This window comes from Dipodomys spectabilis, unplaced genomic scaffold, assembly GCF_019054845.1.
Source record: "Dipodomys spectabilis isolate Male_0828 unplaced genomic scaffold, ASM1905484v1 ptg000288l, whole genome shotgun sequence".
NCBI lineage: Eukaryota > Metazoa > Chordata > Mammalia > Rodentia > Heteromyidae > Dipodomys > Dipodomys spectabilis.
In genome coordinates this window covers 3,112,974-3,133,086 of record NW_024870965.1, presented here as the reverse complement: position 1 = coordinate 3,133,086, position 20,113 = coordinate 3,112,974, and the positions used below count along the sequence as shown (strand labels likewise).

The 20,113-nt window shown below is 40.1% G+C and overlaps 1 protein-coding gene across 1 annotated transcript in view; it reads right to left on the bottom strand.

The window, feature by feature from the left end:
- The window catches only part of Aspm (assembly factor for spindle microtubules), a 41,499-nt gene that overhangs the window by 7,434 nt on the left and 13,952 nt on the right, over positions 1-20,113 (bottom strand). Inside the window, exons 10-22 of the mRNA XM_042701220.1 lie at positions 19,841-20,016; positions 18,906-19,051; positions 18,735-18,820; positions 17,873-18,094; positions 17,092-17,299; positions 16,845-16,987; positions 16,611-16,739; positions 15,297-15,491; positions 7,926-10,598; positions 5,325-6,611; positions 4,323-4,703; positions 1,939-2,105; positions 455-548 (exon numbers count right to left, since the gene is read on the bottom strand). Of these exons, the coding sequence (XP_042557154.1) occupies positions 455-548; positions 1,939-2,105; positions 4,323-4,703; positions 5,325-6,611; positions 7,926-10,598; positions 15,297-15,491; positions 16,611-16,739; positions 16,845-16,987; positions 17,092-17,299; positions 17,873-18,094; positions 18,735-18,820; positions 18,906-19,051; positions 19,841-20,016 (5,907 nt within the window). The remainder of the gene's footprint in view (positions 1-454; positions 549-1,938; positions 2,106-4,322; positions 4,704-5,324; positions 6,612-7,925; positions 10,599-15,296; positions 15,492-16,610; positions 16,740-16,844; positions 16,988-17,091; positions 17,300-17,872; positions 18,095-18,734; positions 18,821-18,905; positions 19,052-19,840; positions 20,017-20,113) is intronic.

The window sequence follows — 20,113 nt, the reverse complement described above, 5'->3', positions numbered from 1 at the left end:
GCCTATGTTAAGTGCCAGTAGTAAGAGTAATAATTGTGGTTCTATATAGTGACAGCAAATATTACATCAACACTGAAATTTGTAAGTAAAATTTTAATTTAATAAAAATTAGGCATCGTATTTATTCTACAACTTTATATGAAAAATTTTAAACATCATCTAAAGAACATGTTATTATGTTATACTATCTTCTACTCATTACAATTTTCTCCAGACTGTTTATTTTCACTGAAGTCATCTCAAACTTTAAAGAACATTATGTGTGTGTGTGTGTGTGTGTGTGTGTGTGTGTGTGTACACATATACTCGGAAAAAAACACTAAAAAATGGCATTTTTACAGAGGAATATAATTTTTAATTGACTGCAATATAAGTCTGTAAGATCAATGCTCATTTGGGTTTTGAGAATATTTGTTTTCTGTTTCCTGTATAAATGAGTTTTTATTTCACCTACTTTTCCTGTGATTTGTTCACGAGTGACTCTTCCAGAAAGCACTGCTCTCCATTTTCTCTGTATGATAACTACTGATACTCTCATCTTCAAAAACCTAAAAAGTAGTTGTTAGAAAGAAATCTCAAAATACTTTAATCTATTCAGTAAGTGTTTACTGCTGCCCACACCTTTAAATACTGAGAAAATATAAGAAAAACATTGACATTATAAAAACAAGTGAAAAACATATAATCCATACTTTCGTTCTTGCAGTCAGAATTGTACACACATACAGGGGCCAGGAGAGGGGAGAGGAGAGGGAAGGAGAAAGGGGCAGGGGAGAAGGAAGAAAACGAAGAGGAACTGTTTATCAATTGATAACACTCATGGAGTAAAAATGTGGCATGAGAAATAATTCTGAACAAGATCAAAAGAAAGTCATGAGAGGGGTCCAAAGAAAATCCTAGACAAAAGGGTGCAAGTTCAAATAGAAAATGAAATCTGAGTTTCAGAGAGGACATGATTGTTAAGAAGACATCATCAAATCTAACTGGGACATTTATATGAAAATAGTGCATTTTAATATGTCCTTGGGTATTGAAGAAAAAATCCAAAATATGAGCTTCTCTTATTACCATGTTTTTTTAGAAAATAAGGCTCAGCATCACTGAGAAAAAGCACTATTTGGTCCAGAAAAACAAGATAGAAGTCCTTAACAAGGACAGTAAGAACTGTAATCCATAATTAAGCCCCACATGGAATTGGTCCAGGAGTTCCTCAAACTGTGATATGCCCTCCTAAAAAGGACTTCAAAACAAGCACTGATGCAATAATTCTGAGTTATGCAGACAAGGGGGTAATTATAGCCATCATCAGTAAGGATAAAGAGTATAGAGAAGGGCCAGGCATGAAGGTGTGGACCTTTAATCACTGCAATGGGAAGAGAAGCTAAGAAACCATGAGTTCAACACCAGCCTGGCCTACACACAGGAAACCCTTGTCTCAAAAACAAAACCCAAGGAATGAGGATATAGCTCAGTGACTTAGTACCGGTCGAGCATGTACACCAAGCTAGGTTTGATCCTCAGCACCATACAGAAGAGTATGGAGAATACAGAATTTAAAAAAAAAAAAAAAGGATAAAAAGAAATTTTCCCAGAAGTTAATTTTAAAAAATGGTTGAATGCACTAGTAAGGAATCAGGAAAAAAACATTTTATTCACTTCCTGCTTTCATCTTTCCCTGAAATCCTATGCACTTGAATCAAACACGAACTAAATTGTAGTATCAAACCTATGCTGCATCTCTAAAGCATTAGAAAAGCCCAAGGAATATACTAGTTTTCCAATAAAGAAAACACTCCCACCACACACACACACAGAGGGAAAAAAAACAAAACAAAAAACAAAACACATGATCTAAGCATTGCAAATATTTAAGAGAAAAACCCACCCAGTGCTATTTGCACTAGGACTTGGCTACTGCACATGGCTGTGATACATTACCGGGTCCTCTCCTGCTTGGCGTGGAAGTAACGCTGAACAATTTTAACAGCGTTTAATATGGCTAGATATTCTCTGCGTGCTCTCCAACCCCTATACCAGGCTTGAATCTTGCAGGTGGCATTCACTTCATGTACATATTTCTTAGCTTTGTATCTTCTCCATGCAGCCTATTAAACACATCAATACAACAAGGATGAAACATCTGTCCATCTCTCTGAGAACAAGGCACTTGCTGTTGTGAACGCCTATTGTGTGCTTTATCACACAGGCCCTGAGGCTGGCTGCCAGCCCACCCAGACCTACTTTAACCAATGCTTTCCAGGGGCCAGTCATGTATGATTCAAGTCTTCGCCTCAACCCACCACTGAGAAACGGAAAAGAAATGAACATATCCCCTAGCCCATCTCTCAGGAGAAAGGACAAAGTGGAACTAGATCCCACTCTGTACATGCTCTGTTGTGTTTGGCCTGCCACAGACTCCTAAAAGGTCCCTCTGATCATCCAATTTTGGTAGACCTGTGGCTAACTAAAACTATTAGCTACAAATTACTGAAGTAAGCACCAAAACTATAAGTGAAAAACTAGGAATAATAAATAAGAGAAGTAGCAGCCTTTTCTCTAACTTAGGGATGGGGAAATCAAGAACCTAGAGAAATCAAGTTAATGCCACACAGGAAAATACAGTAGGGGAGCTATCCTGGTGAATATTTGCAACGATCTTGTGGAAAGATGATGGAGCTCTCTTATTAGTGTTCCTCATACTAACTATGGGGGAAGGGGAGAGGCAGGAGCTGCCACTGGTACTGTTGGAAACTGCAGATGATCTCAGCAGAGACAACCGTTATAAGCAAAAAGGTCCCTGTGTGAAATACAATTTTATAATTTAATTCCATAAGAAAATTGATTTTTCTCCCTAGGATGGTTATTTTGGCCCCTCTGTAATCTCTATTGAATAAACCAACTAGTGCATCTAACATCTTGGTCCACCTCTCCATCCTGTACATTTGGAACTGGAGTATTCTTTCTCTCCTTTGTCTCTCAACCCTTGGCTTCTGAACACCATAATCTTTTAAATTTTCTTCTTTCCCTCTTAATAACATTTTCTGGCTGCTTCTCCAAATATCCTTTATTCTTATATTCTGTCCAAAGCTTTGTCCTTCTTAACTTGTCTTAATCTGGAAGATAAAAGCTCAGTGTTTTGTTTTTATAACCCAAGGCTATCCATAATTTGACTTCCGCTATGGCAAGCCCAGGTTTTCAATCACTATTTGTTGTCCTCTCTGTTCCCCGTCTCCCTCCACCCCACCCCACATTACCTCCTCCATCTGGAATGATCTCTCCAAACACTTTATTTATAAGACTATTTCCAATGCATCCTTTAGCCTAACATTTCAATTTAAATGGCATCCACTCCAGGAAGCTTTTCCTGGCCAGAAATAACTTCAGCCTGTTTCCAGCAACATATACTTCTCATTAAAATTGTCCTTTCTTGTTCACTTCAGTTCTCACTCAGCCTCACACTCAGGACAGATGCATCACTTTACCAGCACTAGCATCTTGAATGAAAACCTAAGCTCAGCATTAGGAAGATAGCAAACACCTGTAGGCTGAAATCTGAGCAGGCAGAACAGAAACCGATTAGATCTCAGGTTCATTTCTTGGATTCATTTCATTCTTCCTGAACACCTACCAATTAATTCCCCCTTTCTCAGTTCTCTATTTTAAAAGAGAGGTAATACCCCACATTTCTCACACCCTGAGAAGTTGATTAAACAAAATAAGTGCTTCAAAGCCAAAAGAGCTAAGCCTTGAATAAAGTCTAGCTATGGTAGTAGGTTGGGTTTAGAGATCAGTAGAGGAATGTTATCCTGTTTGACGTGTACTGTAAAAATAACATTTCATCTTCAATTTTTTCACATTAAAAACAAGAAACATTCTTCCAGCAGGGCTGTAATGAGAAGCAGCCAAGCGAAGCATAGGGAAAGTCCCAGAAGATTCCAGTTATGATGTCACAGCTCAGTTATTATCAGTGTTGCTTCCCATTAGCAAGTACTCCACACTCCACTTCAAAATAACCAGACTATTATTCTTCATGACCTCAAGTTCATTCATAGTCAAATAACAGACCTAAAAGTTATCTCTGTAAGTTAAATATACAAATACCTGTTTGTTTGTTTTTTGGGTCCGGTCGTGGGGCCTGAACTCTGGGCCTGGGCGCTGTCCCTCAGCTCTTCAGCTCAAGGCTAGCGCTCTACCACTTGAGCCACAGGCGCCACTTCTGGCTTTTTTCTTTTTGCTTATGTGGTGCTGAGGAATCGAACCCAGGGCCTCATGCATGCAAGGCAAGCACTCTACCACTGAGCCACCTTCCCAGCCCCAAATACCTGAATTTTTATGGCACTAGTTTTAATTTTCTGAAACTTCCTTTTCTGTATGAATCTTCTCATTCCAGCTTGAATCATGATAACACGGCTCCTGGTTTGTAAATAAACTTGTCTTTGGTGTTTTGTAGACAGAAAGGCTCTGTAGTGGTTCTGTAAAACCAACACAGCTTTCCTATATAGTAAAAACTGTTTTCTGGTTTTCCAGGTCCTGAAACACTGCTGTAAGGTGACAGCAGCTCTCCTCTGTCGAAGAAAACTTGTGCGATGAACAGCCATGTGCAGGAAGGACTGAATCCGTAGGGCCGCACGCTCCTGTGCTTGTAGGTCAGGACAAGGGCTCTGCATGGGCACAGTGGCCCTCTCAGATGGATACTCTGTTTCCTGTGAACAAGCAAATCATACGGTGTTGCACACCCGTCTTCTAACTGTAACTAACAGCCCCACTTTGAACAGCCTCACCTGAGTTTTAATTCTGTAATAATGAAGTGTAGTGTAGAGTGGTTATTGAGTTTTTTGTTTTGTGCCCATCTTGGGGCTTGAACTCAGAGCCTGGGCACTGACTCTTAGCTTTTACTAAGCCTAGTGCTCTGCCACTTGTGCCAGTTCACTTCTGTGTATGTGCGTGTGTGGTTAATTACACTTTTCTGCCCACAATGCTCAGATCTCAGCCTCCTGAGTAGCTAGGATTACACATGGGCAACTCCTCAGTTTGAGTTCTAATTCTGTAACAGCTGAGTATAGTCAGCCTACGGACACATCATTTCTTGAGACATCTATTTTTTGGCTTCTGCCTAAATTTTATGCATCTAAAAGTAGATTGAATACTTTGTGCAGCTTTCTGAACTGTTAATTTTTCTTGTCATTTTTACTCTGACATACAGTATAGACTTTATGTCAGGGTTTGTTGTTTGTTTTTAAAACCGGATAAACAACTCAATCTTGTGGACCAGGTATAACGAATGGCTTGGCAGCCAGGTGGCTGTGATGGATGTCCCTTCTTACCTTAAATCCTCGGTAAGGCAAGTCTACTGAGGCAGCGGCTTGGGAGTATGCTGCAGCTGATGCTCTGTATCTTCTCTGGACAGAAATGACGGCAGCTCTCAGGCAAAGATAACGTCTTCTGGTTTTACAGGCTTTGAAATACTTCTGAATAACAATGGCAGCCTCGTGTTCTTTCTCAGCCTGTTTCCTTCTGGTCATGTCTTGAAAACTGGCATCAGTGCAACTTGCCTGGAACTGAAGAGCTTTCTGTTTTTTACTTGTCCTATAATGTTCTTGTACTACTCTTGTAGCCCACTGAACTTTCTGGTAGAAACAATACTGCTTAGACATTCGATATGTGCTTTGTATGATGACAGCAGCCCTGTATTTTTTCCTTAGAAGCTGTCTTGCTTTCATTCCTCTATAAGCAGCTTGAATGACCACAGCGGAATGCCATCGTCTAGTAAAATTCTCTCTTTGCAATTTGGCAGCTCGGTATGTTCGGTAATGTTGTTGAATTAGAATCGAGGCACGTTTCCACTGCTGAAATATCACGTACGTTGTGTGCATTCTAAAAGTGGCCTGAATGAGAAGTGCAGCCCTGTGCATGTTTTGTAACTTCTTCTTCACCATCAATCTCCGGTAAGATGACTGGATGCTAATGGCTGCCTTTCGTAACTCCAAGAATTGGTGCCTCTTGCATCTGGCATAAATGGTGGCTCGGTATTTCCTCTGAACAAAAACAGCAGCTCTCTTGAGAGAAATGAATCTCCTCCTCATCACAAAGGATCTGAATCTACTCTGAATAAGTGTTGCAGATAAATGCATTTCCTTCACATGCCTCCTCACTTTCGTTGCCCTGAACGCAGCCTGGAGGATCACAGCAGACCTTCTTAGTGTGATGAAATGCTGTCTCTGCTTCTTCGAAGCTCTGTTTGCCCGGTGTTGCTTCTGGATCACAGCTGAGGCCTGTTTCAAGGCCCGGTATCTCACACATGCTCGGTGCATCCTGAAAGCAGCCTGGATGCACGTAGCAGCCTTGTGCATCTCTCTCACCTTTTTCCTTACAATCCACCCTCTATAGGATGACTGGATTTGAGTAACAGCCCTTCGCACTAGCAGAAACTGTTGTAACTGATGCCTGGCCAAGAGCTTTGCTCGGTATTTCCTCTGAACAAAAACAGCAGCTCTCTTGAGAGAAATGAATCTCCTCCTCATCACAAAGGATCTGAATCTATACTGAATAAGTGTTGCAGACAAATGCATTTCTTTCACATGCCTCCTCGCTTTCATTGCCCTGAATGCAGCCTGGAGAATCACAGCAGACATTCTTAGTGAGATAAAATGCAGCCTCTGCCTTTTTGCAGCTCTGTTTGCCCGGTGTTGCTTCTGGATCACAGCTGAGGCCTGTTTCAAGGCCCGGTATCTCACACATGCTCGGTGCATCCTGAAAGCAGCCTGGATGCACGTAGCAGCCTTGTGCATCTCTCTCACTTTCTTTCTTACAATCCACCCTCTATAGAATGACTGGATTTGAATAACTGCCCTTCGCACCAGCAGAAATTGCTGTAACTGATGCCTGGCCAAGAGCTTTGCTCGGTATTTCCTCTGAACAAAAACAGCAGCTCTCTTGAGAGAAATGAATCTCCTCCTCATCACAAAGGATCTGAATCTATACTGAATAAGTGTTGCAGACAAATGCATTTCTTTCACATGCCTCCTCGCTTTCATTGCCCTGAATGCAGCCTGGAGAATCACAGCAGACTTTCTTAGTGTGATAAAATGCAGCCTCTGCCTTTTTGCAGCTCTGTTTGCCCGGTGTTGCTTCTGGATCACAGCTGAGGCCTGTTTCAAGGCCCGGTATCTCACACATGCTCGGTGCATCCTGAAAGCAGCCTGGATGCACGTAGCAGCCTTGTGCATCTCTCTCACTTTCTTTCTTACAATCCACCCTCTATAGAATGACTGGATTTGAATAACTGCCCTTCGCACCAGCAGAAATTGCTGTAACTGATGCCTGGCCAAGAGCTTTGCTCGGTATTTCCTCTGAACAAAAACAGCAGCTCTCTTGAGAGAAATGAATCTCCTCCTCATCACAAAGGATCTGAATCTATACTGAATAAGTGTTGCAGACAAATGCATTTCTTTCACATGCCTCCTCGCTTTCATTGCCCTGAATGCAGCCTGGAGAATCACAGCAGACCTTCTTAGTGTGATAAAACGCAGCCTCTGCCTTTTTGCAGCTCTGTTTGCCCAGTGTTGCTTCTGGATCACAGCTGAGGCCTGTTTCAAGGCCCGGTATCTCACACATGCTCGGTGCATCCTGAAAGCAGCCTGGATGCATATAGCAGCCTTATGCATCTCTCTCACTTTCTTTCTTACAATCCACCCTCTATAGAATGACTGGATTTGAATAACTGCCCTTCGCACCAGCAGAAATTGTTGTAACTGATGCCTGGCCAAGAGCTTTGCGCGGCATTTTCTTTGAACCCAAACCACAGTTTTCTGGAGACAGAGGAATTTTCTTCTCACCATCAGAGTTCTAAATCTCCTCTGAATAAGAGTGGCAGCCGAATGCATAGCTTTTACATATCTCCTGACCATCATTCCCCTGCCAGCAGCCTGCAGGAGAACTGCAGAACGCCACAGCCTGCTATACCTCTGAAACTGTCTCCTTCCTTCCTTCACTGCTCGGTATCTCTGCTGCACTATCTGTGTCACTTTCTTTAACTTGGTGTAGTACATTTGCTGCCTGTATCTTCTATAGTGGGATTGAATCAGTGTGGCTGCCACCTGCCTCTTTCTCATAGCCTGCCTGACTCTAGCTCCTCTAAACCTGGCCTGAAGAATACCAATGGCCTTCAAAACTCTAAGGTACTTTGCACGCTGAGTTTTACCTTCATGATAGGCTCTGAACCTTACTTGAATTATAACAGCTGCTCTTCTCATTGCGTGGTATCGTGACCTTGACTGATGCATTTTAAACATCGCTTGAATACAAGTGGCAGACCTGTGCATGTGTTGAATCTGCTGCCTTACCCTAGTGCCTCTGTAAACAGCCTGGATTTTCATCGCTGATTTCTTTAAATTAAGGTATCTCTTTCGTTGCTGGTTTGCAATTTTAGTGTTTTGATACCATCTCTGAATGACAACAGCAGCACTTCTGTAAGTGATGTATTTCTTCTGGGCTTTGTAAGCTCTGTATTTAGACTGTATAGTGATTGCTGCTCTGTTCCAATCTTTTATTCTTTTTCTCACTTCCGCCCCACGGTAAACCGACTGCAAAGTTACAGCAGCTGCTTTTGTCTTCAAATATAAGCAATGCTGCTCTTTTCCAAGACGGTAAGCCCGATAACATGTTTGAATCAGTAGAGCAGCTTTCCTGATCGTTTTCCACCGGCTGTGTTGAGCGTGCATTCTGTAGCAGGACTGTATGAGGATGGCACAGGTGTGCCACCGCTGGACCTCTCTCCTCAGTGCCCACCCTCTCCATGCAGCCTGGAGCACCAGCACGGCACGGCGGAGTTCAACATAGGCCCTACGCTGCTGCCTTCCAGCCCGCCATGCTCGCAGGTGCCGCTGGATGACCACAGCTGCCATTTTCCAGGATTTAAACTGCCTCTGGGCCTGGATCATTCGAAATCCAGACTGGATCTTCACTGCTGCTTGATGTTCCTTTCTGATCTGCTTCCGAACTCTCCAGCCCCGATAGCCAGATTGAAGAGCAATTGCAGCCACTCTTGTCTTTAAAAACCATGTTCTTAAATCTCGAGCAGCCTTACATGCCCTGTGCCACCTCTGAATCTTGACAGCAGACTGCAGCACCAACTGATATTTCACCCTTTTGCTATAGCCTCTAAAAGCAGTCTGAATTTTAACAGCTGCGACAGATTGCTGTTTGATGAGCCGGCGAGCTCGGTAACCTCTGTAGGCTGCTTGCAAACAGACAGCTGCTCTTCTGACTCGCAAGAATTTCTTCCTCTGGTTGACTTGCGCCCTGTAGGCACGATAGCGAATCTGGAGGAGCAGAACCGCGCTGTAGGTGTACAGGTAGCACTGCCTCATCTTTCTCATTCTGAAGTAAGACTGCAGTACAACCACTGCTTTTCTCTGCATCCTCATCTGTTTTCGGGCCAGCCATCCTCTACATAAAGCTTGCAATTTGACACAAGACTCACGTACCTGTAAATATTCCTTTCTCCTGCATGCAGCCAGTCTTTTGGACCTGTATCGTCGCTGGATAGACAGGGCAGCTGCTTTTAACTGTGCATAGCGTCCGCGTGCTTGCTTCATCCTGACAATAGACTGCAACTTTATGGTAGTATTTCTTAGGATCAGAAATTTCTTTCTTGAAATATAAGCACGAAAATATGACTGAATCTTTATGACAGATTTGCGGATATAAAGAAATGCATTCCTAGCTTGCAGCGCTCTGTAGGTAGACTGTAGAACAATGACAGCAGATCGTGTTTTTTGGTAAGATACTCGAACTCTCCTGGCTGAAACGCAAGCTTGGAAATGAGTCTGAATTATGATAGCGGCTCTCTTCATCTTCTTGTATTTCTGTAATTGCTGATTTCTTCTTACACATGCCTGCAATTTGATAACCATCTGCCTTAAGCTTAAAAAACAAAGTCTGTCCTGTCTCATTCTCCAATATGACTGCAACACACAAGCAGCTCTAACTTGCCTGTGCAAATGACGAGCTTTCATTCTCCTGAAAGCAGACTGCAGTCGAATGGCCGCAGCTTGCTTTTTTAAGTAGCTGGTGCGTTCAGCCTTTCCCTTCAGATAGGCTCTGAAGTATTTCTGCAGAGTCAGGGCGGATGCTTTCTTTCTTTTATATAACTTTTGGGCTTGAAAGCACCGAAATGTTCTTTGAATGACAACAATGCAAGATCTAGTATAAGCATATTTCTGTAATTGCCTGTGCATTCTGTACCATGATTGTATGATGATGGCAGACTTCTCCCTGGCTTGCTTCCGGACCTGCCATTTTCTAACAGCTCTTTGCAGTATTATTGCAGCTTTTACTTGTTGTTGAACTTTACGTCGCTTCCATCTTCGAAACATGGACTGGATTACAAGGGACGCAGATTTCAGCATTTTATATCTTTGTTGATCTCTTCTTCTTTGAACACAAGCACACCAATGCCTCTGTATTGTAACTATGGCCCAGCGTTTTCTTTTATAAGATGTAACAGCAATTATCATTCGTATCCTGGATTGCAGGAAGACTGAATAATACTTCAAACTCAAAAATCTTTTTCTAGTGGAATATCTTCTCCAATATGCCTGGGAAATATAAGAAAGGACACAAAATATTTAAAAATACTTTAGAAAGAATTAATTTTCTGACATTCTCCCTAAAAAGTAACACAAGGAATTTAAAGACCAATGCATGTTTACACACTACTTCTCTGGAGTTTGTAGGTTTATTTTTACATTGACTTATCTGTAGTCAATTCCGAAATCCATCTCAATCTTAATTATATTGACAATGTAATTGTATCACAGTCTTAAGACATAAAAGAACTTATGTTGAAATAGAAGAAAAAAATCAAGTCTTTTTGATTACCTATTGTTCTAAGTAATTTTCTAGGATTTTCTAGATCTTCTATAGTCCCCTTTCTTCACAGTGCTAAGCCATCTTGTAACAATTAAGAACAGTTAATGTGTGCCATAGTCTCATCTCTACAGGTCTGGTAATGCAAATACAGCAGGCTCTCTGCATCCATTGTTGTTTACCTATCAATTCCAACAAGAATAGAAAAGGAGCTGGGTGCCGATGGCTCACACCTATCATCCTAGCTAATAAGGAGGTGAGATCTGATGATCACGGTTCAAAGCCAGCCTAGGCAGGAAAGTCCATGAGACTCATCTCCAATGAACCATCAGAAAATTGGAAGTGGTGCTGTGGCTCAAGTGGTAGAGTGCTAGCCTTGAGCTGAAGAGCTAAGGAACAGCAGCCAGGCCGACAGTTCAAGCCCCATGACCCTCCCCCCCAAAAAAGATAGAAAAGGTTTCAAAAGAAAAAAACATTGTCTGTTCTGAACATAAACTTTTTGGGGGTAGGGGAAAGGGAGGGAGGCAGTAAAATAACAACCCCTTTTTATTTCCTGCTGGTCTTTTGTTAGCATATCTTGCTCATAAACACATTCTAACCATACCACAACATAAACTCTTTGGTCATTATGCCCTAACAATCAAACATAACAACTATGTACATAGTACTCACATGACATTATGTAATCTACAATTAAGTATAGGATTAAATAGGTTGTGCATGTGCATAGGTTTGATGAAAAATAAGTATGCTACTTGTGATTTTCTATTTTTGAAGACATGCAGATTTTGATACCTTCTGGGGTATACAAACAATTTTATCGTGGCTCATTAGGGATGACTACAGAAGAGTTTGAGAAATACCTGAGCTTGATCACTTTCAGAGTTTTTTTTTTTTAATTACAACTTGCTTCCTTTTGCCAAAGTTAGAACTATATATGTACAATTTTTTTTATTAAGACTTATTTTCTTTTGCCAAATTTAGAACTACAGATGTACAATTAGGAAGTAGAATTGTTTTGGAAAGCTACAGTTAGAAGGTAAACTCTTCAAATTCAACAACCTGGGCTGGCAGGTCCTGAGCTAATGCCAGTTGCTGGTATCTACTGGGCTGCTGGCAACCAAACTCTAAATATTCTCATTGTAACCTTGTCTAAAACATCACAAACTTCACATATCTGCAGGCGAGTGTTGTGTTGGTCTTATTTCTTCTCACGAGGAAGTGTAGCAATAAGCGCTGGATACCTCATGGGCCTAAAGCACTGATGGGAATACAGGAGTGCTGGGCCTGGGCACACCTATCCTAGGTTGAGCAGAACTGAGAGGAGCCTGTGCCTGCTGAGGGGAGAGAGGAGCAGGGCAGACCCTATAAGCTTGACCACCTTCTATCACAAAGGCTCTGCTCTACTCTTCATCCTGATGAGAAGTAATATATACATATCACTGGTTCTCTTTCTATGAAGGAACATAATAGGGTAACAACATATACTCAATAGTTAAAAATTACCTGTGAAAAATGAATTTGAAAACTGTAAGCTCTTTTACAAATATAAGTTGATTATCAAAACTGCCAGAAAAGAAATAAGGCAAAGTATGGCAAAAACAGTGCTCAGAGCTGCAGAGCACTATCTATTCAGCTTTCCTCCTTCTCCTGACAAAATAGTTATATGAAAATGTCAAATCTTCCAATTGAGAATACAGAGTCTGAGGATAAAGTGGCCTGACTTATACTCTCTTCTAAAGCATTATGACTAGTCTGCTGCTGACCATTCAATCCATTTTTATATATGACAAAGGAGGTAAGTTCATCTTCTCTAACAACTTTGCTGATTCCAAAGGTGATTTTATCAGCACACTGATCTGTCTGTGAAAAATAAGTTTTCACATGGAGCATACTACAAATAACTTAATTCTCATGGCCACCTAGTGACTTGGCCTTCTTTCCTTATTTAAAGAAGGGGCACTTTAGTCACAAAATCTGTCCAAGTATATGAAGTCATCTACTATTAGTATCTATTGCAGTATCGACGCTGCTTAGATTAAGATCATTTAATATTGTGGTAGACTCTTCGGCTCTCTCAGTACCCCAAATGTTTGTCAGTCTTCGTTTTTTCCTCTTAGAAAAGATGCAGAGCATTGGCTGGGCCGCATGTGGGTGTAACCACAGACAGAGTCAAGTACTGTACTTAACGCTTCAGTTCCTTGGCCCCAGAGCCAAACAAGGCATCTACAGGGAACTAGGATATAAGGAAGTCTGCAGAGGGGAGCTCAGAAAAGCTAACTGACAATGTTGTTCATGAATTTCAAGGCTTACTACCAAGCTGGGCACATTAGAACCTAGACTACAGCAGACTGCAAACCTTAAGAACTGAAGTGAGAGAAAGAGCAATCGAGAGCCCTAGTAGTGACACATATATGGCATCATAACCATGGAAGACGGATGCAAACTTCTAGCCTGAATCCAACAGGTGGGATCAGCTCCTAAAACTAAAATATTAACACTCTCCTTAGGGTTTAAATGAAACATCAACAATACGTAAGATACAATTACAAATTATCTGTCATATGTCATAGCAGGAAAATGTCAACTTGCCCAGGAAAAGATAACAGGGGCAAGTGGTGAGATGACAGGCATTGCAAGCATCTGGTACAGACTCAGTGAAAAGGGTCCAACAGCCTGAAACTAATGCAAAAACATCCAAGACATGCATGGGAACAGAACCTCAGACCACAATAACCACAGCAAAAAGTCTCACTGGCCTGGCACAATACATGAATGGAGGAGAAAGAAAAGTTGATGAACTTGGAGATAAAAATTATCTGCATGGAATAAGAGGAAAATGGATTCAACAAACTAGGAAAACAGAGCAGTTCTCAGCGGGATAAAGAACATGGATGTAAGCCTACTGCTAACCTCAAACGTAATGGTGATAAACTATCCTTACCTTCAAAAGGACAGAGCAAAAAGCAGGCTACACCCCCCCACCACGCCTAACCCCCTCACAGCAAAGGTCCTGAAACACCACTATTATTCACAGAAAACATCATGATCTATCTATCTAGAAAACCCCCAAAATGAACAACAGAAATTCTGGAATAAGCAAATCCAGCAAAGTTAGAATTCGAAAATGTATTTTACATGAATCGTCAAAAGGTATTTAGGTATAAATCTTGCAAAACATGTACAAGATCTGTACATGCAAAACCCTAGAAGCCTTGACTGAAAAAATGCAAATCAGTTATAGAAAATATAAACAAAAAGATACATTACATTCTTATATAGGAAAACTCAATGCTACTAAGATACTACCTTTTATCATTTTTTTCAATGAAACGTGACTAGAAAGCCAGTGGCAAACACTAACACAACGTAGCCAGAGAGGAATGACATATGACCTACAGAAAAATAATTAACTGAAATAAAATGCTTCATCAGACAGCAAGATGATCAGAGAGAACTGACAAAGCATGTTCTGAGTGCTAACAAAAAGGAGCTGTAAATAATAACAATACATTCCTGAAAAAAGAAAAAAAGGTCAGGAAAAGTAGCATCAGAAATGAAGGCAAAACAACAACAAAAATGATAAAAATCTAACAGATGAAGAAAGACTCCTTATGTGCTTGTGATTATTAATGTCTATAGAGGCAAATACCCAGAAAGCTGATGAGTCTATGGAGTGTACAGTGGTACATCTTCTATATTGACTCTACATTGCTTCCAAAGATATAAAAAAGAAGTATACTCTGTAACCCCAAAGACAGCCACTAAAAAGCATATGCAGAATACAAATTAAATAAGGATATAAACTAAAATGTGTTCAAGTAACTGATAATAGGAAAGGGGAAAAGAGTAGGAATTTGGCATGCCAAGGAGAAGAGTGGTATAGATGCTGACATGTTCCATAGAGTGGAAGACTGTAAATCTCTAATAAAAACAAGGAAGGCATGTTTTCTCCTTCAGAGAGCAGAAGGCATTTCGATCATTTGCAGAAGTTTTGCAAGTAGTGAGAGGAGTATACTCTCTAGTTCCACACTCTTGAATTCAACTAACAAAAGACTGAAAATTACTTGAGAAAAAATAGATGCCTGTACCCAACATGAAAACTGTTTTTCTCTTGTCATTATCTGCTAAACAATACAGCATAACAAAAATCAGCATCTGCATGGTACTGAGTAATCTAAACATGATTGGAAATACACGTGGCCAATCATTAAGTCTTATGTAAATACACCATTGTATAAGGGACTCGAGCAGTCCCAGATTTTGGTCATACTGGTCCTCAGCCAAGCTCAGATTCCAAGGGGCAACATAAGACAAAGACTGCTAAAATAGAATCAATCACTAAAATGTTTATCATATCTGTCATTCTTCCTGAAAGCCTATCATTAATAATGATTACATTCAAAAATTAGTCCAAGATACCATACCTGAATAATTGTTGCTGATGCATTTTGAATTTTCTCCAGTTTTTCCTCTTTTAAGATTAATAACTGTCTCTGTGCTAAGACTCTTCGCCAACATTTCTGAAGGACTAGTGCTGCAGTAACCTCTTTTTTCCATCGCTGTCTGCTTAGAAAATTGATTACAGCTTTCTGGATAATTCTTGCAGCTTTGTCTCGCTCCTTAAAATGAATGAAGGAATGAATGAATAAATAACAAGTATTCGTTCTTAAGACCTTAAACTGTTCTTTGTAAGATAATCGATTTTTTAAATTGATTTAATCAAACTGATCCTTAACTGCCTCCAGGCATGTCAACACAACCAGCAGATGTGCTTTCAGGTAACTTGTTTGATGAACCAGATTCCAAGAAACCATCCAAGATAAAGTGATATAAATATGTTTGAGCTACCATAAATCCTCATTAAATAAAGTTAATTTGAAGTGTAACAGGGGACCTTTCTCAGAGTAGAGTCTAGAGAATTTATGCCTGAGCTTCAGGGAGGGGATGTACAGTATGAAAAGGAAATGCTTTGCAGCATAAGAAAGCATTGCCTATTATTGGGACAAAGCAACTCAAAAGAGGAGACTGATAAAATACTGTTTCCTTCAGCACAGAAGGCACTGAAGCATTAAGCCTAGATAGGTTCAAGAAGAGTTCAACTTTATAAGAAGAGGACCTGAGAACGCCCTATAGGCTCTATGTTCACAGAGGAGGCACCTGCCTAGAGAACCTGACAGGCCAGCTCCTTCCCTCCATATTACTGTTGGCATTACTTCTCAAAATAAACTACTACATTATGATGAATAACAATGTACTTTATATACGTACTTAATGACTGACACATTTAAATCACGTAAGAACAGATCTGATCCTTGGGACAGTGAGGAAACTGAATCCCAGGAGTCAACTGGCTTATCTGTTTTCAGCCAACAAAGGCAGGGTTTGAACCAGGCGTCTGGCTCTAGTCCATGCTCTGATCACTTTGCTGTACTCTCCAAGGCTGTACTCATCACTTCACTTTACATGAACTGGAAGCCAGAATACTAGTCGAAATGAGTAATATATATACTACGTATGACCACCTTTTATATTGCTACCAGGGTCAAGCCACCAGACAAGCATGGACTTTACAGAAAGTGTAACCACAGACCCAATTACACAGTATGGAAACACAGTAGGCAGAATACCTTCCTAACATCTGTGAAGTTCTGAGTTCGAACCCAGTACCACTACTAAATAAACCTTAGCATCTTAGAAAGTGCAATTCATACTACGATGTTTTCATTTTCTAGAATTACCTTATAGTGTTTTAGATCTTTTTTTAGCTTATGTTTTCTCCAAGCCGTCTGTATGAGTCGAGCAGCCCTGATCTCTTTACGAAGATCCAAAAGCCTTGCACAGAGGAATGACAAATAGGTAATAACAACCTAAGGGAAAAGACAAGATGAGAGCAGATCAACAGAATATGTGACATACTGTCACACTGAGACTTACGACCAGGTTCTTAATCAAGAGAGACTTCTCTCCCTTGCCTTTTCATCAGGAATTGTATTCGACATATCTGAATGATGGATCATAGCAGGTATTCCACCCAGGTCTCTTGCTGCAGATGTTACCAAACGAAAATTTTTCTTTTCATTTTCTAGAAGCTCTTTGTGTAGTTCTGAGGCATTTTCTAGTACACAAAGTGAAAAGGAAAACAGAATTAGACTGCTGCAGTTCAGACTCACATATGGCAAAGAATCAGAGAAGTTAATCAGCAAAACAAAGGGGGCCGACCGTGATCCAATGCTTGAAAAGACACATCCAGAATACTATCGTCACATTCGGAGGAGGAGTTCAATACCACGGAGCCTGTCTGCGTGCACTCCACAGTCTGGGTGGTGCGCTGACACACAGCATCCAAAGGCAAATAGCAAGGATGGTAGTGGTGGATCAGGTAACATAAAACACGGCCATCTGAGAAAGACACTGTGAAATTCTCCACCTGAGAGGAAGTACCAGAAAAATAATTAGCTTTACTTAGAGATGAATATAAACATAATAGTTCTGTAGTCTTTCTCTCTGTTTATGTCAGTACTGAGATAAGCAGTCAGGGCCTTGTGCTTGTTTGGCTTTCTTGGTTTGCTTTCTAGGCTGGTATTGTACACTTAAGCCATTCCTCCAGTACAGCTTTTTCCCAGTTATTTTGGAGATGAGGTCTCACTGACATTTCTGCCTGGGCTGGCTTTCAACAAAGATCATCTAAATTGCAGCTTCCTGAGAAGCTAAGATTATAGGCATGATCTAACAGTACCTGGCTTCAATTCCCTCTAAATAGTGAATAGAATCATACTACTAGTAGCAACAAGTATAACATTCACTCATTCTATTATTAATAATCAATGGCTAATAATCAATTGCTGATCGATTAAAACTGTTAAATACTAACCACTTCATTTGAGGAAAAGCTTGTCTATATAAACTTCAAAAATGCAAGAAAATATTTTATCCATCTAGGAAGACTTCAGCTGAGGTTTATTTAAAGATGTTATGTTGAAATAAAAGGAAAACGACTTACCTTCTTATTGTAGAAGGCACACACTGCATTTACCCACTCCATCAACAACTTCACACTGTCACTGTATTGTTCAAGGGGGGCACTATTCCTTTTGTCTTTTTTCTTGTTCATAGTGGCATCAGAATAACATGATAGTGCAGAAATTGCTTTTCTTATGCTGTGTGTGTGTTTTAGGAAGTCAATTTCTTCCCTTAGTTGTTCTAAATTAAGGGAAATATCCACCTGAAACATACAAAAAAAAAATTTTTTTTTTTTGGGTCTGGTCGTGGCGCCTGAACTCTGGGCCTGGGCGCTGTCCCTCAGCTCTTCAGCTCAAGGCTAGCACTCTTCCACTTGAGCCACAGCGCCACTTCTGGCTTTTTTCTTTTTGCTTATGTGGTGCTGAGGAATCGAACCCAGGGCCTCAGGCATGCAAGGCAAGCACTCTACCACTGAGCCACCTTCCCAGCCCCATACAAAATTTTTTAAAAAGACAATTTCTTAACTCAATTTTAAACTTGCAGAAATTAAAGCAACTGTCTTCTACTTAGAGAAATATGGAAGAAAAACAGACATCAAAAGAAAGGCCAAACTTTTCTTTTCATGCAAGTTGAAACTATGGAGAATTGGTAGACTGCTGAATGGTTAAGAACCTCTACTCTTTTACTCAGTAATATGAACTTTACTTTTAGATTCCTCACCAGTGAGGGAGACTTAAGATTAAATTGGAGTCACATAAAGCCATGATCACAGTTCCTTGAACAGTTTATAAACCACAGCAAGTGATAAGTACTTTTGCTAGTTTTTAGTTGATTCAAATTGATTTTCTAAATCAGTATTCAGAATTGATATATAGTACAGTGCGCCAAGCATGTACCAATACCTGAAAAGCACAGGCGATTTTCCAAAGCAATGCAAGAGTCTTTTCTCTGTGCCTATCCACAATGTCCTTGGAGAAGATAGGGTTTCCTATAAATGAGAATGCAGTAGGTCAACATGACATTTGTACACACTAATGCTAAAAGAGTAACTTGTAGCTCTATGTGGTTTTTACCATGTTCATCACTCAACTGAATTCCTCGTGATTTAAGAACTTGAAGGACTATATCAACATTGTGCATCTTTTGAAGACGGCTTATGGCAGGAATCCTGAGTTTCTTTGAAAGATTCCAGTTCTGTGTGAGAAGTTCCATGGTTCGCCTAAAGGTAAAGAAACTGTTTTCAGGTAAATCTGTTATATAAAAGTATACATTAAAAAAAAAAATCCATGTTCTCTGAAGGTGTGGCTCAAGCTGTTGACACAAGTCTACCAAGCAAAAGGCCCTGAGTTCAAACCTCTGAACCACAAACTAAACAAAAATCCATGCTGTTTTTAATAAATTTATATTGGAGACTTGTGTGGAAAAAGAAAAATGTCTCCAAGCAAAAATTATGAAGAAGTCAACTACAGTACAAAATAAAGTCTATTCCATCCAAAGAAGAAATATACACCTGCCACTCAAAACACAGCTAATTTTGAGGATTCCAGTTGGAAAAATACTTTAAGTCAGACATCATGAATTCATGTCAAATTCCATCATCTAAAACTTGGGCAAGAAGTTCTTCCTTCTCACCACATTTTATTCATGCACAAAGGAAGACTGGTAGAAACAGTGATACGCACCTTATGAAATTTTATGTTGATATAAAATTTTACTTAAGTGCTTGATATTTTAATTAGCTTTCTGACCTTTCAAACTACTGTTCTGAGACAGTAGTTCTTACCAATAGGCCCTAGTCACATTCTAACAAGGGGGAAAGAAGTGTGATTAAGAAAAAGGTATCTGAGCATAACAACAATATCTTTTTTCTTTTTATAAAGAAATCTCAGTTTCTTTAACCTTGAATTTACTCCATCATATATAAGAACAAATATTAAAGAGCATAAAGTAGTAATACAAGGTTTTAGTCTCTCCCACTAAACAAAATAATTCTATTTCTTATACTTACACAAGTCTCACCCCACATTGTAAATCCACAGCAAGATTTGTGACAGCAAAGTCAAATTCATCAAATGGCATCTGAACATGGCTCACGGGAAATCCCAATAAGCTAAGGTGACGGGAGAGATCCCCTTCACCACTCAGGAAATCTCGTGAAAAAGCCAGAAGAATATCTTTACTGGCCTATAAAGAAACAAGGTGCAGGTATCACATTTCAATACTGTAAGTCTATCTACAATAAAAACGAAGTCCTTCTGATCACTGTATACATAGAGAAATA